The 27,491-nt window shown below is 39.4% G+C and overlaps 1 protein-coding gene across 2 annotated transcripts in view; it reads right to left on the reverse strand.

Annotated features, from left to right (window-relative positions):
* JAZF1 (JAZF zinc finger 1) overlaps positions 1-27,491 on the reverse strand; it is a 205,625-nt gene that overhangs the window by 87,257 nt on the left and 90,877 nt on the right. For both annotated transcript variants that reach the window (XM_068935242.1, XM_068935243.1), the window contains one exon: positions 7,533-7,605. In XM_068935242.1, the coding sequence (XP_068791343.1) occupies positions 7,533-7,605 (73 nt within the window). The remainder of the gene's footprint in view (positions 1-7,532; positions 7,606-27,491) is intronic.

The following is a 27,491-nucleotide window of genomic DNA, read 5'->3' on the forward strand; positions in this document are numbered from 1 at the left end:
AAATCATCCTGTAACTTTTATTTCAGGGCATGGCACTTGAGCTTTTCCTTAAAATGCCAATCTGCTTTTTGATCTTTACTGCTGACATGAAATAAAAGAGCTGTACATGATATAAATCTTCAGTTTCGTTTAGCTTGAAACTGATAAAAAGAGAAAGAGAAAACAAAGCCAAATGCGTAAATCCTTCCAAACCAAAAGGCATTCCCCTTACCCTAAATAAAATTCATTTCTGCACATCTTGTTTGAATTATCATCTGAAGTTTGTCTTGTTCCATCTCCAGAACAAGTCAAATAGCAGAGCATAAAGATATGCCTACATGAATAAAAACACATGACCAACTTGGTCGCTGCAAACATAAAAATACGCTGAGACAGAAAAATATTATCTGTCAATTGACATGTTACTTTGATCCCTTCGTTTCTGTATTCTGTCACAAGTATTCCGTCCAGCAGCTACTGGAAGCATCGGCATGCATCTTCAATGCAAGCAGAATCAATAGTCTGAGGCAATCACTGTACCTTAACAGAGCCATGATACTTAATGCAAATAAGACAGTATTATGTTGCAGGGAAAAAAAAAAAGTTCATTTTTAACACAAAGGGCAAAAACTGTGGTACTAAGCACTATAAAATGCATCAAATCCAAACAGGTGGTACAGCAACTGAAAGTTTATCAGATTCTCTCGCTCTGACTTTCCTGTGCAGAAAAACAGGTCTTGAGTAGGATTCATAAAGGGGAATTCTCCTATTTCTACCCTTTTTCTTCTGAATCATGATGAGAATTATGATAGTTTATGCTGTACTGAAGAAAATGCTGGAAATGTTAGTTACCTCCATTTTTAAAAATTGCTTTTTCAAATTTACAGTTTAAAATTTCAGATTAAAGTCAGTTTAAGTGTTTTTATATATTTCCTTGCAGCATGCCTCAATACATCTAGAAAGCACCACCAATACTACATGTAAAGTTGAGATCTCAGGCCTGAATTAAAAAGACTTTATTTAAAGTCTGTTCTCCTGCTTAACAGGTGAATGCTGTAGTGATTATTTATTTTAGAACAAGAATGCTCGCTATTTCAGTGTTGCTAATTTTTTCATATGCTTTCTGAAAAGGCATCCATTGATCAACCGAAGGTGGTTCTGCTGCAGCAATTCCTTCAACTTCAGCGGTGTTTTTCCTGCTTGCCTTAAGAGCCCTGCAGTCTAGCAGGTGACCCCCGGACCCAACCTGGCCCACCGGGTGCTCCCATTCAACTCACTGCCTCTTCTGACCAGAGCCAGGACTGCCCTGGGTTCCTCTGCCACAACCCTGCCCCTGCAGCAGAGAGCCGACTTCATCAACCCTCTCCCTTGCTGAAGGGGCCACAAAATGAAAGCAAACAAATAAACGAAAAAAAATATCCAAACAAAATAAAACAAAAAGAAGGGTCAATCATGGGAGCAGGGGTTTTTTTTTTGGTTGCTGTTCCTTAAGTGTCTTTAAGAGATAAGTGCTTCTGTTAGAACCACCCTCCAGAACTTCCTAAGGTGGCATTTAACTAGTAACACCAGCAAACACCATTTGGTTTGTTAGAAGTCTATCCGATATACATAAACTAATCCCATGCGAAAAGAGTAGACAGCATTTTTACTACAGATTAGCCAATTAATACCTAAAGGCACGTTGTACCAGATAATGTTTGTCTAAAAGAAATCATTTGTGTGGTATTGAGTGTCACGTTACTCAAAAGGAGCTCCAGTACTAATAAATTAGGTCTGGAATAAAACTTTGGACATAGTTATTAGTACATCTCTAACCAAAAAGGAAAACGCAAAGCATTTGATTGGTGGTGTGTATAAGTAATTGTGATAGACTCATAATTTCGTAGTATATATGGAAACGCTTTCCAAATTTTACATGCTACTGAATAAAAGAAATACTTTAGAAACCCGTGCATTTTACTAGAAAGCCTATTTTGGGTCAAGTTCGGTAACCTTGAAGCAGCTTTTGCCTTGTTTTCAAAGGAAAACAATCTTCCCTCAAGGCTCATGAGTAAAAGCTATCTTCAGGATTTGGCCCTCTGCTGCTAAGCCTGAGAAAGATCATTCTTCTACTTGCTTACCCCCTTCCTGCCCCCGCCCAGGCTTTCTGCTAGCACCATTATCCCAAAACAGAATAAAACCAACAACCCAAAGAACTACTTCAGAAAGAATAATAAACTGACTAGAAATAAGTTGCCTTCCTTTTCCCAGATTTGTTTTTTTTTCTTCTGGAGAAATTAAATATTGATTCAGGAAGAAGGGCAGCATTTGTTTAGGAACATGAAGAATGGAAAAAAAAATGTATCAGGTGAACAAAGAAGTTCAGCTCTAAGGGAAAATCTGAAACATGACACGAAATACAATTTACTTACCTATTGTCATCACTATAGCTAGTCATTCAAAAAATTCAAAAAAAAAAAGAGTCATCCAAAATAGTTACAGTAGTTTTGAGCAAAACCACATGAGTAAGATAAAACTATTTTTAGCAGAGCGTTGAGGTATAATAAAAGGTATCACTCTGTACCAAATGTGTATAAACATGACACTGCTAATACATCAGTAATACTGATTTGAGGTGGAAGGGTAGCTGTAGAGCATGGTTGAGAGATTTGCAGTGGCACTGAGAAGATGCTCTACAGAGCCTTTTGGTGGCATACGCTATTATTGGGTATGACCCCTGAGGGGTTACAGTCTTTTATTAGCTTTTTTATTTAACTAGTGCTTGTAACCTACCCCAGAAAAATCTGTCATAGCAGAACACAGGAAAAAATCCACTGTATCGAAAAGCTGAAGATGCTGCTAGGTAGCTTTAACATAAATCCCTATACTTACTGAACAACATGTTTACTGCTATAACTAAATGCATACACAGAACTGACTGTCAGAAGAAACCGGTTAAACACACTGCATAAGATATCCCCAATGACAGAGAATGGATATGAATGCAAGTGCCTGACAGCAAAAGCAAACCTCCCATTTAGAGTGGAATAATTCTATTTCTATTTATTCTATTTCTATTATTTATTCTATTTCTATTTTTTTAAATTTCTATTTAGCGCTGAGCATAGTAACTTTACAAAAAAGTAAAGGCCAGTGCCAAAGAAATACAGGACCTGTAAGTACCATGTGGCTTGGATGCTCTGCTAAAAAACCACACAAACATAGTCAAAGACCAGGCGCCTCCAAACCTAAAACAGTCTTCATTTTATTGCTTTAGTAGCATACTATAGATTAAATATATCACTACCGAAAGACTTACCACTTTTTAAAATAACTTTCAAAATGAGCATTAAGTCCTACGGCATTAGCTACTAATTTTACTTCTGGAAAAACAGCTAATAGCAGAACCAAAATTAGTGAGCTAGACAAGACACAGGGACAGTTTGCAGTGGTTTGCATTTTATATGCAATTAATTCTTTTCACAAATGTGTATGTTCATAGAAATGATCAATTTTACTTCCAATGCTATTAAAAAGGAAGCTGAGTTGGGTAATTTGTTTCTGAGAAGGCAATGGCCATTGAGAGGAAAAGGAAATGGGGGGAGAAGCCTGGAGCCTACTGTAGTTTATAACCGCAACAGTGAGGCAAAATCTTTCTAGTTAAAAAAAAAAGGGGGGGGGGGGAAGGAGGGAGGAGCAAAAATATCAAGAGTGGCTCAGAGATGTGTTTACACATTAACAGAAACTTAAACAAAACAAACAAAAAGGACAATCTATTCACCTGAGAATGACATTCCGTTTTGATCACAGGCCTTATTTGTGCTCCAATTTGCTCAGGAATAAACTTTAAAGACATTCAACAGCCTTATTCACCAGACAGCCCACAGACAACACTAAGAACATTCATCTATGTAGGCTGTAAATGCTTTCAAGATTGATGTTAAAAAATCTATTTTATTAAAACTTTTCTTGTATTATCTCATGACCTCAATTATCAATGGAAAATTACTAATAAAAAAAAGAGTAATGCACATTAAAAGTATTTTGGTAACTTTTGAAACTTGATTTTATGATTGTTTTAACCTTTGCTTACATTTCCCCAATACCAGCATTATGTGATTTGCAATAGAAACACTATACAATCAATGCAGTTGGGTTTCAGTTGTAGGTGCATCCTAATTTGCTTCCCCCTCCATAACAAGAGTTTTTAATCAAAGCAATTTCTGTATCTAAGAAAAATATATTTTACAGAAGAATCGTATTTATTAAAAGCTATATTAAAACGTACATTCACTTATTCTATTTATAGCATATGCTTCTAACAATACAAGTTAATGTAGCATCTCTCATCTTCCATTTTCACAGTTCAAGGAACTTTACTCCAATAACTTATGTCTTCTTCCTATCACTGACATGTATCATCTCAAAGAAAAAACTCACCTCTTTTACACTCTAATGAATGAGGGGAAAATTCTTTACAACTAAGTTGTGCAATCAAAGCTTCTTTTTAATCCCATAATTAATATTGTCTTTTTAGGCAGAGAAAATATTTGTATGCCTTTACTGTCTTTTTACATGTGCTGGGAGTTTTGTTTTTAACGAAAATAACATGGCAAACTTAAAAACCACCTCCGCTGAAGTCCCAGACCAACAGTCTCAAAGAACTAATAGCACTACGTAGGTGAGGATGTTCCAATAAAGACCAAGCAAAATTCGTAACAATGGTAAATTAACTTAAAACTATAAATACAAACTATAAGCAATGTAAATTACTGCCAGAAATCATTGCATTTCAGTGCAATAAGAAACAGGTGTCTTGATCCCTGCACAAGGAAAACATCTCTAAGAAGTGTTGAAGGATGTTGCAAATGAGCGCTCAGGCCAACTGCTCCTGATAGATCACAGACAGAATCCCATTCACACAGTAGCACTGCTGAACACTTTGCAGACAAACTACTCCTGTATTTATAGGATGGAAGCAGATGAACAGCATCTGCTTTGGCAGTAGCGTACCTTACTGATTCCAATTTTGACTTCTAAAAAAGTAAAGAGCAAAGTAAATAGGAAACAATCATCAATACTGGCAAGTGCACTACAACTGTGCTAAGCTTGGAGAAAAAGATTTGCTGCACTTCTACCAGTCACTGGTACAAATGTTTGATGTAGACATCATGAACCATTATGAGCCATAATTTATATTTCATCCATCGGTTTGAAATACAATGTTATCTGTCTGCATGAGGATCACACACTATGGAAACTCCATCTGTGTATAGTTACTGAAGCTGTAATTGCAGTAAATCTCCAGCAGAGAAAGAGAATGAGCCCTACAGATTCAGATGTCCACAATTTGAAGGCTGTTTGAGAACTTATGGGCACATACAATATTGCCTTATCAATATGCCTGAGAAAATCTGTTGAGTAGATGTGAAATGGAAACAAGTGTATGTTTCAAATTGAAAGCAAAAATTTCTGTACCTTTCCGTCCCTACTATCTGCTTTACTGATACTTTATCCTCTCAGCTATCAAACCAGACAACTCAGATTTATGTTGTTTTGTTTCAGTGTATAATGGCCGCTATGCAATAGGGCAACGGGCAGAGCATGAAGCGTATCTATCTAATCATTCTATTATTTTTTTTCTACCACAACATACACTAAGTATCTTATCATACAATTTGACAATCGCTGAGAATCAGAAGTCCCTATTTTCCCAGGCTCCAAGAGAACGTATGGCCCACACAGAACATATTCAATATACAAACCTGCAGAGGAAGATTGTCTTAAGGTCTGGAACTCACAGCAGGAACCAAGCTAACTTCTGTTCTACTTGGAAACCATAAAAGCACGGGTTTAAAAAAAAGCGCAGCAGTATCTGGTGTTTGATATTTAACAGTATGCAATATGTTTATGACACGTATTAGGCTACAAAATCTGAGTTCATAGCCTGGGACAACAAAGCAGGACTCAAGCTCTGGCATATGTAGTGGGAAACAGAAAGGCATGTCTCATAGTGAAATGGATATTGCTGCTCCCTCAAGAGCTTGAGCTTGCAGAGCAGGTGGTTCAATGAAAGACATCAGCGTTTCAGAAAAAAATTAAATACTGTAAAAAGAACAATTAAATAACAACAACAATTAAAAGGGGAAGAAAGTTTGGGCAAAATACATACTGAGTAACTAGAATTGCGTCAGTCACACAGAACTCAATTAACAAGGGCATCAAAATCTTGAAATCTAGACGCAGTTTCACTTTCAAACTACTTCAAAATTATTTTCCAACTCTGAATCAAACAATCAAATCCTGCAGTTCTTTCTGTGGTTTTACAGCAGCTTCTCCCTAATTTTTAAAAAGCTTTCCTCTCCTTCACATCAAGCAAAATAATCACAGAAGCAACAACAGAAAATGCCCAAGTACATAATGGAAAGAGGGAAAAACACAACATACATGATAACATGCAAGCCTGCATATTGCCAAAAAAAAAAATTTAAACATTAAATGAGATCAACAGAGAGAAGTATTAAAAAGGGTTGTGTTAATTTCAAAATACACTTTAAAGGGTGAAATTGTCTCCCGGAAAAACACAATACTTGCCAAATAGGAAATTATGTCAATGCTAGCTATTCTCGATCATACTTAGTCTCATGGAATGGAGAAAACTTAGTCACTTAAAGCAAGCGAACATCAGTCCTTACTTTCATACCTCAAAGTCATTTTCTTTCTTACTGGCACCCTTTCCCTACAGCAGATACTACACAAAGGTGGATCCTGTGTTTTTAAAAGTCTTTTTTTAATTTTTAACATAAAGTAAAATTAGAATGAAAAATTTCATGTATGACCCATGAAAGTTCAAATTATTTCAGTCTATTCTGAATTAAATTTGTGTTAATATTCCACGCTTGTGAATTTGTCTCTCATCCTGTAGAGAACAAAGATACAAAAGGATATTGGCATCCCATGCAAAAAAGCCAATAATCCCATAGAGAATAGTTCTCAGACGAATCAATTTCCAAAAAGCAACTGACTATAACTTTCAACCATAGTACATCTGATCAAAAATAGTATGTAAAAAAAGGCAAAATAATCCTAGAATAGCAACATGTTGATTTACCCAACACAGGAAAAAAGATTTTAAACGAGGAATTACACTTCAAGTATCATGTTTATTTAGGATTAAAACATGGCTTGGCAAACAAATTACCTTGAGGAAGGGGCATTGTTCCATAAAAGTAACTCTTTCCTACTGTGCTGTGTGAAGTACAAGAAAGCAGAAAAAATTCAACAAATTATCCCATTTTGCAAAAGTATTAGCATCAACATAAAAAGCCAAAGCCTAATCCCCAAGGGACCTGAACAGCAGGAATAAGAGGCTGCCTGTGCCCTCTATAACAGTGATAAAAAATTTAGTCAAGTTTTAATTCAACTGTCTTCCCAAAAAAGGTATCATCACGGTGTCATACGACACAAAACAAATAAAATTGAATCAATACATTGGCATACCGTTCTGGTATACACATTTATACACAGGTTGTGCAAACCGTGATCAGACACATCTGAGAAAAAAACACACCTACCTGTTAATGTAACTTAGAGCAACATAGGTTGGCTGTTGAAGTTCTTGTTTCTCTAATACACGTGGGTCTGTATCTGCAAAAAATAAAAATAAAAATAAAATAAATATATTTGAGTTTTTGGCATTTATACTGAAACATAGGGGATTGTATACTGCAAAGTAACCGAAGTCGAGACAAGAGATATAAAATAGCTCAGCCCAGTTTATCCTTACAGAGTATGCTTAGCACAGCACAATCATTTATTCATAAACAAGGTATTGCATTACTTTACGCAGGAATTTCAAACATCAACAGTGATATAATTTCCAACTGTCACACAAACTTTGACAATCCTTCTCATAAATATTAGTTTTCACTGCTTTCCATGATTTACAGTGTTAAAAGAATCAAGCTTTCTTCTTTTTTTAAATGTAGCTATTTCTACATTTGTTCGACACATTCTGAGATGTTTCAAGACTGATTAAATCTCTTTGGCTGGGATTTGATGCTTTTCTTCTGCATCTAAGTTTTGCTTCCTCCCTTCTTTACAGCTTATTTTCTGAAGCTCTCAATCACAGAAGTCATTCAAAAATGCACTTGAAGCAAAATGCCTGCCCAGCAGAGCACTGCTCACCGAAAGCCCTGAAGCAAACATTACCCAATTCCCTCTAGCGCCAACTTTCTCATTCAAGTGAAAGAACATGCTTCAAACCACTATTTTCATCATCCCTTCTCAGTTAAGTTTTGCTTTTATCTAACAAAGAAGCAGTCTTAGTTTAAATTCCTGGAGCCCAAACCAGGGGAGTATACTCACATTTTATGCAGTTTTTTCAATATAAAAAATAGGATTATTTGGGGTTTCAAATACAATGTTGCTCCACATCACAGAAATGCACCTTCAGGAGTTAACTCAACTCAAGAAAGTTTTCAAAAGCTCCCAATGGAAAATGCGTATCATGCATTCGCATACGACTAGGTAGTCATTAACAACGTACTTTAAGCATGATTTCAAAAGCAATTCTAGGTGCAACTTTGCTTTTGAACTACAAAGAATAAAAAAGACTCTTTTTAATAAATGTACTATGGCTATCCATCTTTTATTTCTAAGAAAGCACCTATTTCAGATTAGGGGAGGGAGGGGTACAAATAAAAATAACCCAGGAACAAACCAACAAGCAAAAACCCCGCAGTCAGACCATACTTTACACTGCTCTGGCTTTTTCCTACAAGTTTAACCAATACTAATTGTCAAAAGCTCCTTGTCCTGATAGCCACATTTGTTTGACCTCATCAGTTGCTTTAAAAAACAAAACAGAGTACAGTACAGCAAACTAAACCTCCAGACAATTATGGAATCTGTCTCTGCTGCCCTCCCTTAAAGGAGATTTTAAGCTGAAGTGAACGGGGACTCAGCTCAGCTTGAGGTAGGTACAGTAGTCACAGTAGTGCCCCAAACAGCTCATGTGTTTACTCGGGGTGCAGAGAATTCCCCCCGGCTCCATACAAAGCTCAAACTGATTCTAATCTTCCTTCTTACATTTGTTCCTGTGACGCTCAGACTCCAGGATTTGTTAGCATGCCTTATCAATATGCCCATAAAGAGATAAATACCTCTAAGGAAGTTCAGAGAACAGTGATAAAAGTACAAGTGCCAGGACAACCGATAACCCAAAGTGCCAAGACAACTGACAGCCCAAAGCCTATTATCCTTAAAAGGCGCAGACCTCTCCTGTGCCTGAGGAAGCTCTGCACTCGTTACTAGCACACCACGCTCTCTGTTAAGCTAACCACAGTGAGCCAAGCATCAGCTATCTTTTGCGTTATCTTTATAATTCACTTCTCTGAGGAAGCTAGGCTCACACAATGCACAAAGATCTTCTACTTGTCTTTGTTTCTACAAAACCCGCAGTCATTTAGCAGGCCAAACATACAACGGCCGTCACGGTGAACTCTGTTAGATTTACATCGACATGGTGCAAGGCCTGCCATGAAACTGCCTTGACAGAGAAAGTCTGCAGAGCATTAATCCCAGCTGGGACTATCTGCTTCAACCCAAGTTTAGGCATCTGTGGTTAAGTGACTACGTCTTTGCTAATCCAGTTCTTAAATGGGATTAACCTCCTTCTATAAAGAACAGTTTCTGTGACTGAATGAGACAGAGCTGGGCCTGGTTTACATCAGAGCATTGCACAGACCGGTAGGAGAGAGCACAAGGGAAAGCTCGAATGAAGAGTACACCACCCCTCTGCATGCTAGCAGCTCATCCTAGTGCTAGCTGAAGATTAAAAAAGCTGTATCTTTTGTAGGAGTTATGTTATCACAGCACAGAGAAACTCATCAGCTGGCACCTGCACAAAGAAGCGCTTCTGTCTCTTACAGACGGTGCTGTCTTGACACACAGGAGGAGCGCAGAGCACACAGTCTTCAATGTATTCATCCCTTCCCCCCTCCACGTATCAAATTCCACATGTATTCCAAGTCAGTTATGGCATATCCCCCACTGCACTGAAAAATGATCCAGGAGGAGGTCAAGATAATCTTGTATGAACTTAACACTCAAAATGCTTCACGCATTTTTCTTCCTAACGCAACCACCTTTTGGATTGCCAGTCATGAGAATGTTGCATTCACTTTTGCACTGCAACACAGAGCTATATAACACTGTCAGATGGTATTTCTCTTCCCCAGCTATAATAACCTGTCTCCCTTGCTAGTATTGCTCACTCCCTGGTCCACCGCGCCATGATGACCCACACTGTGTGCTGGCCAATTCAGTCTCAGGCTCCTTTCTCAGGTGGTTTTCTCCTCGGTGAGAGGAAACGTGGACCCATATGCTCCCCCCTGCATTAGACCTATCAAAGGTCTTCAGTGGCCTGCAACACAGCCTCCTCATTATCGCGGGCACTGGAACTGAGAAGGAAAAAGAAAGCCACACAGAAGCAGTTACGCTTTGGGGCCAGCACATGGCACTGGGAGAAGAGCAGTATGGGCACTGGCGTGGCCAACCTGTGCCACGTGTGCCAGCCGGCACCAGGCCCGGGCAGAGCCTTCTCCCCAGGAGGGCACAAAGGCCACACAGGCAGCACCACCTTACCCATCTAGAAGGTATAAAGGATTTCTATCAAGCTTTAAAACCACTTTTGCTTTTTCAACTTTTAGAAATACAGAAGGGTTCCAGCTTTAACAGCAAAAGGCAGTAAAGACGATCAAACGGGCATTTATTTTTCAAACTTGGTGTCCTCAAAAATTTCAACGGGTTCTAACGAAAACTCCGTTTGCTTTTCTAAGTGCCTCCCTGCTCTAACAACGAGTAACTTGTTCTTGCTTAGCACCTCGCAGTGGCTCCGAGCACAGCAGTAACTCATCAGCTTCTGGGATGGACGGAGCTGCAAGGCTGCCCCTCTGCAAGGGGGAATGGCAGCCACTGCTGCTGCTTTCTGAGCATCTCTACTTCTTCACTACTGCGGCTTCCACACACCCCTTTGCAGCCCCTGCCTCTGCAGGCCTTGATTTGCTCACTACAGCTAGCTTTTCTGTCGTTGTCTTAAAATGTCAGCAGTTTATTCCTTCCTGCCTCACCACGCTCTTCCTGACTTCCTTTGCTGACCCTCAGCCGGTACCCTTTCCTCTCTCCTGTCTTCTCCTTTATGCCTGCCCCTTGCAAAACTCAGTTCTTTCTACTTGTCCGTCCTTCCTTGTCATTTGCTCCTGCCCTTGCTGTCAGCCAGTCCACTTCTCTCGCCTCAACATGTCCCGACATAAAAACAAGTTAAAAATCAGAGGTGTGTATAACCACTTGTTCACCCCTGTGACACCAAATACACGTACAGACTTTTTCCCTTGCACTGTCCTTCTCACCAGTTTCCCTGTACCTTTGACTTTTGTCTTTCCTCTCATTGTATCTTGCCTCCATTTTAGACAGTCTCAACTTATTTTCTGGATGTTAGCACACTTTAAAGCAAAGAGTGAACACACATATTGTTAACGACAAAAAGATCACAACCATCCTAGGGGTAAAAAAAAAAAAAAAGGCAACAAATAGCCTGTTTTAGGGTAGTTAACGTACCTACAATGAGATTAAGTTGTAGTATTCCCTGATGCTGAACCTGGACTGCCAGTGCTCTGCTCTCTCACACCTAAAGACAGTCCCTTTGACAATAGCATTGTTTTCTAATGACACACAAAGCCACAGTTTCTGAATTAGCTAATGATGCCAAAAGGCACAATTGCTGAATTAATGTTGCATAACATCCTGATCTGTGGGGTATCAGACAACGCTTTATTTGAATGAGGGGAAAGGAGGAATCTTTTCTCAGTCTCACAAAATGACCTTGTAAAACGTTGGTCACTGTTTCTTCAAAAACGTATAGGCTGGTCAAGTCAGCTGAAAGTAGCCCTAAATAGTTTCCAAATAGACACCTATAATGGATTCAACATATCCACAGATGACAAATCTCTTTCTTGAAAAGTGTTTAAACAGTACAACCTAGGGCTGAGCTGGGCTCAGCTGGTCATAAAAGAAAAATATCCACAGATAGCGCATACAAAAACACCTACAGATTTTGTTTTGAAGGGACCGATCAACAGTTGGTTCTGCAGACGTATTACTTTAACTATTTACACTTGCTTCTTAAATTAACATGGGACATTTCTGACTAACTACTTATTTTTGCCATATACTGAATCACTTTAAATCTAGCAAAACAAATCGTCACCCACTGTACACTAGCTGCCTTCACTCCTTGTCTCTTCTCATAAGCATTATGTTCCATTGTCTTTATTTTATAATGGGAGGAGAGCAAACATTACGTACTTTTTGTAATGCTGGAGGGTGTTTTTCAGTTATTTTCTCTTATGTAATTCTCTTATTATTTCTGGAGCACCTCTCCTATGAAGAAAGGCTGCGAGAGCTGGGCCTGTTCAGCCTGGAGAAGAGAAGACTGAGAGGGGATCTCATCAACGTGTACAAGTATCGGAAGGGTGGGGTGTCAAGAGGATGAGGCCAATCTCTTCTCCGTGGTGCCCAGCAACAGGACAAGAGGCAACGGGCAGAAACTGAACCACAGGAAGTTCCATCCGAACATGAGGAAAAACTTCTTCACTGTGAGGGTGACAGAGCACTGGAACAGGTTGCCCAGAGAGGTAGTGGAGTCTCCTTCGCTGGAGATATTCAAAACCCATCTGGACGCGATCCTGGGCAATATGTTCTAGAGGACCCTGCTTGAGCAGGGAGGTTGGACTAGATGATCTCCAGAGGTCCCTTCCAACCTAAACCATTCTGTGAATCTGTGATTTCACTACGGTGAGAAATTTTGGAAACCCAGATTTTTTCTCCTCTGTTTTCTAATGAAGTGTTATAAAAATAAAATTTCAATTTCATATATTGGGTTCCCCCCATATCACTACTAAAATAGTAAAATGTAGGTGCTACACCTAGAAGAGATATAGTCTACCCAACTAATTATCTAGGGATAGACACACTTCAATTTTTCACCTCCACACAATGTTTCATACTGGCAACCAGACAAGAAATATGGTATTAGCCTTAATTATTCATAAATTGTACTGCACCATTTTTAAAGTGCTCACATGAAGTCAGGCATTTTCTGTGGTGCATGTTCTGACAAAATGAATAAGTGACTATTGAACCAAACTACTATTATTAAATTGCACCACGCTATGCAGAAAAAGCTTACAACTTGAGAACGCTGCAAAATCCTAACCTGGCAAACTGTTTGAAAGAGAAGAAATAACAAAAAGAAAAGAAGAATATTCATCCTCTGAAAGTACTGTCTTCATCAATTCCCCAATTTTCTTCTGCATGAGGGTTTCTGCGTAGAATATATGCCATATCTTCCTTGTTATATATGGAGCTATAAGTTCTGCCATACTGCTATACAGGAAAATTATCATAGGCAACTTTACCTGAGAGATTTTTCATAAAAGTTCCAGCATTTAAATCACAGTGAAAATTTGCTTGTCACCTTATAAAGAGCAGGCAGCGAAGTGCCACCAAATTTCAGCGGCGTTATTTTACAACTGCAAGGTTTTCTTACAGTCACAAGGTGCTAAGTGGTTAAGATAATCTCACAAGAAAAGATCATGACTTAAAGGAGGTAAAATTTAAACTACTCTTCAATCTCTTGAACAGCCCATTAGGACCAAAGTATGAAGTACTGCCTCTACTCCACTGCGCTACCGCTGAACAGACAGAAGCTGAGGTCAAGACAGACAAGAGTCCAGGTACCCAAAAAAGGACATCTGAATTCCTGTTCACATAGAAATGAGGTAACTGGATTTTCAAGATTGTTCGGTACCAGTAACACTCCAACAGATTTCACTGAAGTTGTAGATACTACATTTCTGGAAAAAAAAAAAAAAAAGATCAATACGTTATCTAAAAACTGAGGTTTGAAAAACGTATCTGCTATCAGCCTCACCATTAATTAAGCAAAACAGTTGTAGCAAAAGCAGAAAGATAAAACTCCCCTTGCCATCCCAAGGATATTACTTACTCTTTTTAAGATTAAGCAGAAAGAGACAACAAAACGCCTCCAATGTTAGGAAAATAAAGGCCCTGCAAAGGATTTTTAAAAACACTGAAACTTAAATTTATGGGAGCGAGGACTTTCAGTACTATCTTTCTCCCTAGTCACCTGGAGATGCTTATGATAATCTCACCATTTTGTGCAAGATCAGTGTGTGTAAACAAAATTACAGTACGGTGAACTACCAACACACAAAGGTTCTCCAGCCTCACCACGAGCTTCATTACAACATTCAGATACACATTCCTCTCACCCACTACCAAGTTCTCCAAGTGTCTGTGCTCTATTTCACTTGGCCTTAAAAGCTGGCAGATGTAAGTCAGCTCAGCTAATTAATTAAAACCTACATTTCCCCAGAACCTAGCTCGCTTCACTAATGATGCCAAGGCAAACATTTCTGTTGGCTTCCTCAAAAGTCCACAATTGTTCTTATATGGACATAACTTAAAAAGCCAAAAAGAGATAAATTCAACATTACTGGAAACTGTTCCCAATCCAAAATTTCCATTACAAGGAATCCACTAAGAATTTCACAGTTTTAATTCCAGATGCAGTGTTATTCAGGTCTTCTTATGAATTTCAAGAAGACAGCTGGCAACTGCGATTCTACAGATACTAACATGGCCCTCTGGTAATATCGTCAATAGAAGAAAATCTATTTAGCTTTTCAGCCTATGGCACATGCACTCAAAGTCTGTTCATTTAAGAGTACACTCAGAATCTAACAGGGACTGCTGCACATCATTTGCCCCATTCACCAGGAACTGCTCCATTTTCCCTCATCTTTAAAAAGGAAGCAATGTGCCTCAAAAGACAGTGCTCTGCACCTCAAAGACAAAACACTGGAGATAGAACGCATAGCATGATTCTGCAAAAGTTTTAAACCTACCTGTCTTCAAGTACATATTTAGTTCTTGTGCATAAGTTTTAAGTTCTTTCCAAGGTCAGGGTGCTGAATGCCACAGAGATGGATTTATCAAAAGACGGAAGTCAGATTACATACTAGACTCTTCCACATTTACAGATTAAGCTACTGTTAAAGAGATGACTAAGGAAGCTACATGCAGAGCAAGTTCAAACAAGAAAACACTGTATTTATTTCAACTTCTACATTTTCATCAAACACCCTAGGTTCCATACTATTCATTTAGCACAAAATTCTCCCCATTTGATTCATTCAAGACCTGCAAAAATTTCTCAGCTGCAAACAGTTTATTTTCCCTGTCAAATTGCTCATAACCACATGAAGCCCCTCAAAAATCCTGAAAGGCATAGGCCATGTAAATATTACAGGAAGGTCAAGAAACTTCAGCCCTTTCCTCCTACTGAGACAGCTTTGTATTACTGAGAACGTTCGCCTGCCCGTCTTCTGTTCAAGTGAGGACTGTACACTTTCAACTCAGCAATTGATGGATTGCAATTGCTGCATTACAGCAGAAGGCTAATGTAGTCCAAAGTCAAGGTACGACATCATAGGTCACAGTCAAAACTTTAAACCGTACATGGAAATCAGTGTAGGCAGAATGCAGGCCTAATGACATCCACATACGAACTCCTGGTTAATTTTGGACTAGTAAAAATCTGTGAAAATTCAGACGCAGCTGTATGCAAGCACATAGTCCAGCGCAGATACAAGCGATAGCAAGGAATGAGAGATCTACTGTGGCCCTTTCCTAAGGCTCGTTGACACACTGAATTTAGCATAAATCTTAACAACTGCAAATTGCATTTAACAGGTGACCAGGCAAGTGGTTATCAAAAAGAAATATCACACTGAAGGTGTATTTAAATGGAGAAAGCCTCAGAACAGAAAGCCAGCAAGTATACATTGGAGTGCATATATGGGCAGTTGGAAGGCATAGAAAGCCGTATCCACTAACTTAACTTCCTGGTTTAGCTCATACTACCCCTTTGCATAGATGCACTTAACAAGGAAGTAACACAATCTTTATGAAAGCGTCTGAAGAAAATGTGAATCTGTAAAAACTGCCTTTTCACAGAAGACATCCTGCATGCCAAGAACACCACTTCAGCCTTTTAACTTCACTCAGTGTTGTCACTGTAGAACCTGTAAGGCTCAATCTCAGACCAGGATATCGCTGCAAGGACTGCATAAGGAAAGGGATACAGAAGTTCAAAAGCAGTCTACTGAAAATTAAAGCACAAAAAACTCCAAGAACAAAACAATCAATAACATCAATTCACTGCTGCAGACTAGTACATTTGGAACTCCATTTTATAATAAAAACTCGGCGAGAACCAAGAACACAAAGCTTTATCTCATGACAACATGATTTCTTTGTGGGGGTTAAGGCAGTATATGCTATTTCAGATAACCTATACAGAAACAAATCTATGTTTTAGCCTTATGAAAAGCAGAAGAGCAGAACATTTTTAATACAATACTATTACTGAACAATCCTGTTTCATCCTTGCTAGCTGCGGTATTTAATCTGGAATGTGAACCCTCAGAAGCAACCACCTGCCATAGTCCAGCCAAGCAGGGTTCTGATTATAGTGCCAAATATATTAATTTAATACATAATTATGAAAAGGATTTCATGGTTAAAATGGTAGCTCAGCAACATAACTGAGTAGATTATCATCTGACATTTTCAGTTTTTAATATGAAAATCAATTGCCAAATAAATGAAAACATGAGACTTGCAAATCTTCTGAAAAATATCTTTTAGTTAAAAAAAATCCTGTGACATAACTATGTATAAGAAAAAGACATTTCAGATATGGACAACAGAAAAGAGAAAGAATGCATGGAGTCCGATCATGGATTCTTCTTGTTTAAAAACATTCAAATTTCTGCAATTAAGTTAATTATTGCACACTAGCAAGTGACCACAGTGATCCTTACTTGTAACAATAAAGCTAAAAGCAACCTTTGGATCTGTCATGCTGTCTTCAAACAGGTAATTAAAGTGAAAAATGAGAGCATGGCTAACTTTCCAGTGCCATCTATTATATATAAATAACACAACACACAAACAAAACCAGGACATAAGTTCTCAACCCAAACACTTCATCAACTTAGTCATGTCTTCATTTGTTTACATCAAAATATACTTCCGTGCTACTCTTGTGGTCCTTTTTACCAACAATCTACTGACTTAAGAAGTGTTTTTCCTTGCCAGAAATTAAGCAAACTTTCCACTCCTCTGTCTCCAAAATAATTTGCGTAAACCACAGTTAGATAGTATCGAACGTGCTAGAACCCTCCTCAGACTCACGGCTCCCGCCTGCAGTTGCCTCCAACCGAAGGGAGAGCACCTCACTGCCCAGCTTTTAATCCATCTCCCATGCACCCCCTCCTCCAAAAACCCACCCAAAACTCCAGCGGCAACTGCTAAGAGCTGCGCATGGGTACTGCCATAATTCTCTAAGAGAATATTACTACCCACTGTGATTACAACATCCTCATAATATTCTCGGTAGCTCATGTCTCAGATTGTAAGAACTAATGCCGTAAATCAGATACTTAATTTCTTTTCAAATGGAACGTAATTGCTGGTAACTAGCTGCAGAGCTACAAATGTCAGAGAGGCATCTCATGATCTGTTAGACGTAGTGAACTGCGAGTGCACTCCATGTGCTATGATGCTTTTCCACTTACTATGTTAATTAGTTTTTATTTGAAACCTATAATTATTGCTGCAGCCAAATGCAATAATTAATGGTTTTTCTAATGGGTAAAATATTCATTAATCAAATCAACAAGAGACCAGCACAGTGTCGGAAAGGTCCCTTAGAGAAGAAAAAGAAAATGAGTCTGCTAGCACTTTATTTTACTTTTTAATGATGAAATGTATTCCATTCTTAAGCATTTGAAATGTTAACGTCTTGCTTGCAACTTCTCTTATAAGTGCAAATATATTTAATGAAGCTCGAAATACAGAAAAATTAGAATGCCGTTTTCACTAAATTTCCCAACATTTGATTCAAGTCAAATAATCTCATGAGGTGCCACTGAAGAGCGTTAAAATAAGAGGTCCATTCTCACTTTACAGTCAAATAAGCACACAGAACATAACACACAATATTAGCACTCTCTAAAACGATCACATTTCAATGATGAAATGAACATTTTTATTCCTCGCTACACTGTGATAAGTTTCTTTTGTCTAAGAGTTTTAAAAGCACATATACTGTAGAAAGGCACTCACCTTCAGCTGACCCAAATCTGAAGCCTCCCAAACTTTAACCAAAACCAAAAAAGAGTCCACAATTCAGCGATATCACTCTATTCGAAAACAATGATGAAACCAGCTTCCTGACACACAGGCTTCCCCTCCATCCCCCCAACACATACATCAGCTTGATGGTCTTTTTAATCACTTTTGTGGGTCCTGACTACAAAACATACCCTCTGCACTAGTTATAACAACACAGCTATGTTGGCAGAGCCCTCTAATGGGGACACAGCAAGAGTACATCAAAAAGACATCTGTTGACCTAGTTGTATCGCCTCCCAAATGATACACTAGGCCAATAAAAACACTGCCAGCATAGCTATCGACCACCGCGGGGGCAAGCTGGTACGGGGATGTCTGTCAGGGAAAAGCATTTCGCACCCCTTGCACTGACAAACTGGAGAGGAAGGGAAAAATGGGGCTGGAGGGAGCCTTCCAAGGCAGACCTTGTCCTGGAAATGACCTCCTATTCCTCATTTCTCAAACTGATACGTTCCTCCACTTTATAGAGTTATACATCACTGCCCATTATATTTGCAAGCTGACCAAAAAACAAACAAACAAACAAACACACCAAACAAACCAAAAAACCCCCCCAAACCCACAAGCCACACTTCAAAACAAAACAGAGGTGTTCATCTGGTGTTCAGGATTTTGCCCAAACTATGAGGAAACCGTTCTTAGGGTTGGCAATAGATTAATTTAGGGTTGAGTTTAGTGGGGTAGCATAGATAAATCCATTGGTAGGCGTGGCCTTTTTTGAGCAAGACCAGGTAAGTAATGGTAAAACAAAACAGAAAAACACAAGTAGTCTGTGCTTTTCCAAATCAAGCGTGAAAGGTGAGAACATGCTTAAATCCATGTTCTAGGATAAACAGTTTTGCATAAAGCAAGCAGTTATTTCAAAACAAGTTTTCCTATTAAAAATCTGAAAATTTATAGGTTTGTGTTTTGCCTTTTTATTATTATGGCTCAAATACTCAAACCCTTGTTCTAGTCTAGTTTTAATAATGAAAACCTGGCTAAACATTCCAAAATAAATAAAACCTAGTATTACTTTAAATAAAAGTTCAAAATATATACCTTGACAGTTCTGATGCTTGAGGGTTTTATTTCCCAAAGTAGTAATGATCTCCAGGAGTTAAAATAATATAATTATATCCCAACTCCATGGCCAGCTAAACCACAACTGAACTTTGGTGGCACATATTTCATGGGCAACGTCAAAAGATCTTCATTTTAGACTATCAACATAGCACTAAATTTTCAACTGTCATTGAAAACAGGCCACTTCTAATTTTGGCTTGAATACCTAAAATGAACCACTAAAGGCAAGGCAGCTAGTATTTCATGAGTTAAACCTCTTCATCTTTACCACAATCAAAAAGGAAAGACTTTTACCATAAGTTATTTACAGTGTCTTCGCTGCTTTGCAAACAGCAGAGGTTTTTTGTTTGGTTGGGGTTTTTGTTTGTTTTTTGAAGTGAGGGCTGTATTAGAAGCAATTTTAATACATACTTATCTTGTGACTCATTAAGGTTGCTATGGCAAGCTTATCTGCTGGGCTGTTGCTTTGCACTGTCTTGCAGATGTAGATCAGATTCCTGATCTTCATTCCCGCTGACAGGGACAGGGAGCGCACAGAAGCAAGCAGTTTCTTGTAAGGAAGAAGGAAACGGCATCTTGCCACAGCAATACCACTCTCCCATTTCAGGACTGCTTAGCAATGCTCTAGAGAAGTCCCCTCCAAAAGAGGGGTTGCTATACCAGTACATTTCTTGCAAGTTTTTCTAACAGGAAAACAGTATCACTGAAAATATCAGGTGCACATTTGTGCACACTACTATGAACACAAAAAATTTAATTGTCTGCAAATAAATATTTGTATTTGGGTTTATTGTATATCTTCTATAACACCTTTTTAAAGCTCAGTATTCCATCATTGGGATAACACTGCCTGCTATGGAAGAGATCTGTAAACTGCGGTGAACAGTCAGTCTTGACTGACGTGACTAGCTTGCTTGCCACTAAGCATTAACAGCGGAGCACATCATCTGCACTTTCGTACCTTTAAAATATGTTCTTGAAAGAGCACTTGAAATGTTGAAATGATGCTTTCCTCTTGAGAACAAGTAAGGCTATGATATAGATTATTTCACATACTAAAGCTACCACTTCAGTTGATATCACCAGCCACTGAGGGCTAAGCATGACTAATGGTTTGGTGTCTTCAACTGAATGAAACCTGGCCGCCTCGGCCCAGCTCCTAGCAAACAGCAGCTTATAGCGTAGGGAAGAGGTAAAGGCTCGCGGCCTGACTGAAACCAGCTCCAATAGCTGGCTGTCTCAGCCCAGCGGCCTGCCCTGATTCAACACCGCGGCTCAGCTGTGGCTTCATCTGCGTCCTTCTCACCAGCACTGCTGCTGGCAGAGGAGACGTTCCCTTCCCCAGAGTATGCTGCACCTTCATGTTTTCAGCGTGGCCAAATTGGCTTTTTGCTCATCATTAAACGTGGTTCATGTTTTCACACATTGACTCACTCAGGCGTTTCATCTGCAGGGGCATGATGGGGAGAACTGTAACTTACGGGAAGAAATTGTTTTTAATTCTTATCTCCATTAGGTAGGGACGGAAAACACCTTTCCTGAAATGCCATCCTTAAAGTACTGACAGCTAGGAGCAGCGACCACTCCTTGACGGAGAGAAATGAAAATAAACCTGTCTCTCTTACAAAGTCTTACTAGAAGACTGAAGAGAAACTTCACAGTCAGTGCTAGTTTGAGAAGACGTATCTCTGTGAATGGTTCATTAAAAACACGAGACGCGGCCTGCACTGGGTTTATAAAAATCTTTGCCAACTTCTCAGGCAGCTGAGCGAGTAGGAGGAAAAACGATGCGAGAAGCCGGGAACAGAGCCCGGTTAAAGGCGGGAAGCGGCAGAAATGACGCCGCCGGACGCCGGCGCCCAAGCGTTTCAGCTCGGGCGGGAAGGGCCAGCGGGGCCGGCGGCGGCGCCCCCGAGGCGGCCGGCAGCGCTTCCGCCGCCGCGGCCCCGCCGCTCCGAGGGGCGCGGCCGCCGCGGGCGGTGCCAGGGCGACACCTGGCGGCAGCGCGGGGACAGCGGCGGGGCGGGGCGGCGCGGGGCAGGGCGGCGGCGGCGGCGGCGAGGAAAAGGAGAGGGCCGCAGCGCCGCGCTCCCGCCGCCATTTCCCTGCCCCGGCGCCTCCCAGCCGCCGCCGCTGATGGCTGGTGTTTGGCACCCGTTATTCCATCCCGCGCAACAGGAGGCTCTCTCCAGCTGTTCCTCACGGGCCCGGTTGTATCACATCACGGACAGCCGGGGCATTTTTCCTGTCATTTTTGGCATGACAGGCACGCAGCCCCTCAGTGCTCTGCGCTATCGGTGAGGAAGGATGCTGGGGAGGTGCGGCAATAACAATAAGCACCTGCTCCTGTCAGGGGAAGCCAGAGGTGTCAGTCAGTGCGAACAACCGACAGGAAAGCCGGGCGTGATTCCCGAACGCTGAAGCGTTGGCAGCGGGTGGCGACTACAGCGGCCTCATCCCCGCAAGTGACACGCTACTCCGTTTGAAACGGGGTAGAGCGCACAGCAACGCTTCCCGGAGCTGCCTGGCTCCACCCTGCAGAGAAAAGGGGAGCTTACGGCTCACGGAGTGTCTGTCTCGACTCAGGATCATGAAAACACTTCGGTTGGAACTTAAAACATTACTCATTGCTTAAACAGTCACAGTTTAGTTCCCCTGTTTTCCCTAGCTTTTTATTTGCAGTCAATCCTTCAAAGCAGAAAGATACTAAGATACTTTTTGTCTTAAAGTAGCTCTGACATAGAGAAGCCAAATCAAAGGAAACCAAGTCATGATGTCTTTAAAAGAGAAAACTTAAGGGGGAAGGGGGAAATTAATTTCTATTTGAAACTGAAAACCCTAAAAAATGGTGACGTGAAGTAGAATCAGGGAAATTGGTGAGCTTAATAATCAAAGGCGTCTTAAGGCCGAGGCTCATTCTTACACGTTACATTTCTACTTTATTACCCCAACCAAAAACATACTGTGTTCAACAAATACAAATGTATTTCCTAAGGCAAAGAAAGTGGAAATGTAGTAAGTTACCAATTTCTTTAAAATTATAATATTCATTTTGGTCCCATACAGAATTTGAACATGGAATTGTTACTCAAATAGTCACACCAATGAATACAAAGTTAAATTACTGAATACATTAACTCTGTTATTTACAGCTAAAGTATCAGGAAGACTTCACTGAAGAAGCTGACAGACCGTAACATTCGTTTGCTTGGTTTCCAAAGTATTTCCTGACATTCATGTAAGCTGATGTTTCTGTATGTCCTTACTGTTATCATATAATAAAAAATAACAGAAGAGCACTACAGTTGGCAGGTGAAAGCTGCACTCAAGATATGAAATACTTTTATGTATTAAGTACAAGACAAGTTCAGAAAGGCTTCTTAGCAAAGAAAGTATTTTCTGCTTAGGAACACAGATGATGAACAAAATCTAATTTAAGCACTGAAATTTCAAAAAAAAAAAAATCTGTGTTGGGGTAATATACAATTACATTATACAAAAAAAAGATGTCCCCCATACAGTAGAATTTCTCCTAACACTGAATTACGACTGAAGATAATCTGTTCACTCATTTTTGCATACATGACCTTGCTGTGTTGTGTAATACTGATGTCCTGTAAGACGCAGACAAGCATTGCCTCACTCCTAGCTCAATACAACTTCAAAAGGTAATACTGCTTTGTTTCAAAATACTTGTTAAATTTACTGCATTTACATTCCTCTAAATAATCTAGCTGTTAATTTCACATCTAATTGCTGCAAAAAAAAATTCATGAAGTGATAGTTCAGTATATTTTAAATTCTGTTGATGTCACTACTAAACAGCAATTAACTGCTAAAAATTATAGCAGTACCCATTATTAGAGCAATAAGTCTCAATATTATGTTTATTCTGTACACTTCCTTCCTGATCAACAGCTGATTACGAGAGAAAAAGCATACTATACATTCATTAAAATTATTAAAATAAGGAATAAGAAAATGGAGTCACTTAGTAGATAAAAGAATGAGATACAGAGGTTCTCATGCTGCATTTGAGGGCACTTTAAATTCTCACAAATTCAGTTCAATGTTTATTCACCAATACTGTTTACTCCGTTGGGATTATTTTTAAATAGAAAATTTGAAAATGCTCTGCATTAAATAATTTGGCCCAACAGGGTTACAAGTCTATAGAAAGACACTTTCAACTTCAAGGATAACACTTCTTTCTCAAAATGTATTTCAGTAATAATCTTACATGTATAATTGTATATACATTAGAAAAATAGTATCACTTTTCCAAATATGTTACTACATATAACAGCAGATGGCTTCCCCTCTGGAGTTAGTTTCTCTCTTCCCAAGAAATAGCTTAAAAAATTTAACCAAACTCTTTAAAACATTCCTATAGAATATTTAGTCAAAAAAGGTAAGACCTATTAAAAGGATACTTGTTCAGAGGAAGAGTTTGTTTGGTTTGCTGTTTCAAAACAAACTAATAAAAGAATCCAACTGGCAACAAAAATCTTTCACCTAGTTCAAGAGACACCTGCGTATCAGCTTCAGGACAATATAAGTGCATTCCTGCCCAGATTAATTCAAGATTTTTAACTAAGGTTGCTTTGAACTCTCTTTATATTCAGGACTAGCATGGAGTAAATAAGCATGGTATTTAGATTACAAGAGAAATTAAGACCACCAGGGAGAATACTCTTCTCCCATCCCCCAAAGTTCCTTAAGCATTTTCCCTGTTCCTTCCAATAAGCCTTTTCTTACTTCTGTTTCTAAATCCATCTACTATGGCTAAGTAAAAGATCTCCCTCTCCACTCAGTTCTATTTTAGTAGCTTTTAATATCAATTCCTTAATGCAATGTCCGTGTGCTCACCCCTTGCTCTGTGTGGTATTGATTTGTAGTGACAAGCAAAGAAATGCCTAGTAACTCCTCTGTAATTTATTCTAGCTCTAAAGCTTTTCACTTCAGTCATTACACTACCTAATAACCAAGTCAAAATGAAGACAAGTATCTTCTATGACAGAAAACTCTGGGGAAGGTCGCAATGAATTAAGAGTATGGAAATAAACACCTTAAACAAAGCACCTCAGTGGGAAACTGACATTGTCTGCCAATGAACTCCAAACAAGAAGCTTAGAAAAGCCCTAACAAAGAAAAAGCTGCATATTGTTCCAGGGTTCCCAGGTTAGTACCATCCTTGAAGCCAGGAACATGAATAGCTTTTTCTTTCTCTTTTATTGGGGGTGGGGTGGGGTGGGGTGTTAAATTAGAATAAAAAAATAGCATCCAAAAAAATATACTTTTTCTGCTAGTTGGATCTGTCCACGCCAAGTGCTAATTTAAAATGCTGTTTTGTTGTTGTTTTTTTTTTTTAAGGGGTAACACAGTCCTACAATTTGGCTGGGTCATCAAAGCTTCAGACACTACTTGCCAAAGGTTCTCCAGTGCATCAACTCAGAAACCAAGCTTGCCACTCTGATGATCCTTGCTTAACACCTCTTCCTGAGTATATTTACCTCCTTCATTATCTATTTGAAAAAACACTCTACTAAATTCAGTACCAAGTAAATGTAACCAGACTGGTTAAAAAAAAAAAAAAAAACCCTCCATATTGCTTTGGTAAGCAGAATTCATTACAAGCAGTCAAAATGCAAGTTTTCCTATTATTACGATAGCTGAGGGAGAATGCTTTACAACTTCCAGGTAGGTCTGAGAGCATGTCCTGGCCTCATTCTGTGATACGATGAGACCCAAGCACACCAACATCCCCTTGCAGTCTGACTTTGACGGGAGAGAAATCTGGTAGAAAGGAGTGTGGAAGGGAGGCACAGAAAGTCACAACACGCTCTCATATCCCTCAGTCTAGTTCATCAGTGGACTAGGAATGATGTGCGTAACAGGAAGCAGACTGTGTTACAGTCACCATGCGGCCAGAGGGAGTGTCTGCTGAAAAGACAATAGTCCATTCTCCACATCCATGCAATAAGTGGCCTTCTCTCTTTGGCTACCAGTTAGGATTATAAATCAGTATGTTTTGCAATATTAAAAGCCACTCCAGCTGCAAAGAAACCCAGATCAAAAATTATTTTCAAAGAACCTTTGAACAGCATCAGGCAGCAGTGGGACAGTCCTCATAATGTTAGATAGCTGCAGAATAGCCGCTTTGAGCTTAGTTCCTGTTACAGGATCTGGGAAGGACCCGCATGAGCGATTCAATTAACAGATCAAGCAAGTAAGACCCATGAGGAAAAAAATTAAGCTCTTAAATGAGTTCTAGCTCTGTTCCTTACAAAAAGACCATAAAATGTAGGGTGTTTTTTTTTTTCCTCTCCAAATTCAATTGGGTTAAAACCTAGGTTGAAGAGCACTGACATGAACTAATAGAATGGGAAGACAGCATCTGGCAAGTTAATAGTTGGGATACAGTTTGAGGTATCTCTAAAAAAATATCAGCATGCTAACCAGAATATTCTTGGGAGTTCAAACACTAGCTCTTCTTTACACAGCCATGAAACAAGTCATTGCTAACCATAGCTGATTTTCTCACAGGGGGTCAAAATGGCTCTCATTCTCCAGCTGATTACTTTATCAAAAAAGGAAGTAGTAAACCATTTTCTTCTACTGCTCCACAGCAGTTGTAGTTCTCCTCATGTGTTATCCATGCAAACTATATCCCTGCTGTAACAGACCTGGCTATTAAGACCAGTTTGGGAGTGGGCAGGGAAGGGAAAATCTCAGTATTTGCCATGACCATGGAGGACTCCTTGAATTCTCCATGTAATTATGACCAATAGCTGCAGCTATTACTTAGCTCTTTCATTAAAACTTGGATTCTGGCTAATGTGAGAGGTAAAGCAGGTTATGAAATCTGAATTGATGCCATCATTTAAAGAACCACAGTTACTTTTCTTTAAGGGAGCATCCATACATAGTCCATTTCTGGGGACTCAACTCCAGCTATGATCAACAGGAGGAAACAAGGAAGCCTACTGAAGCTAGCACATTGTTTGGAGCAGGAGACAGACAGTAACAACCTATGCCACATATCTCAGACAGGACTGCTAAGAAGTGAAGCAGATGTGGGAATTTCATAGATTTGGTTGAATGGACTAGGAGATAACCTAGTATGTAATGTCCTTTTCTGCTTCTTAGAGCAAGACTAGACACAGTCCTGGTTCCAGTATTACTTTCTGGACATTGTCTTCTGTCCAGGTATAAAGATCTTCCTATAAGTGGGAGCAGTTTAATTCCTCCAGGTTTAAAGCAAAAGTGACAAAGAATTGTCATGAGGCAATCGGAAAAACATCAGACACAAAGTATCATTTTAACCTACCATCATTAATATTAAAGCTCATCTTAAAGAAACTCTGAAGTACTGACATTAATTTTGATCCAAATTTTAAACAGAGTTAAGGTTTTGCACTGGTGAAGGTCAAGGGCTACACATTCCATTTCCAGCTCAGCTGCAAACTGCTTAATGGTCCTGACAAACTCTTTTCTTTGCCCAGTTCACTGAGTATCCTTTTCCCTTTCACTTTTTGTCTGCCATAGCTGTTTACCTGTTTAGTTTTCCGAGACCATAACTGCTACTTAAACCATTAATTTCTCACAGACCTTCAGTTCAGATGAGAGGGAAATGACCAGTGAGTGAACCACCTGTTTTCATCCTGAAGCCATGCTTCACCAGGCACGCATTCCGGCAACAAAGAGACAAGACATTCACGTAACAACCCGCCTCAGCTGAATGTTTTGATGCAAGGGTCATTTGCTTTGCTTGTTGCTTTTTTGCTTTAATTTTTTAATCCTCAACCCCTCTCTTCTCTTTGCTGTGCATAGAATAAAGTGAGATTCCTCACGTTCCTTTATATTTGCTCGCACAATTGAGTATCCACAGACAGCAGGACGTGAGACTAAGTGTACTTAAGAAGGCTCTTGCCATAAACCCACTTCTTTTCACAGCTCCAACAAAAACAATATGCCATTTGCCTACATTATTACCAGGAGTGTTGAGACGGTCATACTTTACAGTGTACAGTTGTAAATAAAAATGCAAGGAAGTCAAGCTGTAAGGTACAACACTTGAGAAATGTAAGAGATCCTCTCCTGTGAACATATATAACTCTAGA

The sequence above is a fragment of the Struthio camelus genome, chromosome 2, assembly GCF_040807025.1.
Source record: "Struthio camelus isolate bStrCam1 chromosome 2, bStrCam1.hap1, whole genome shotgun sequence".
NCBI lineage: Eukaryota > Metazoa > Chordata > Aves > Struthioniformes > Struthionidae > Struthio > Struthio camelus.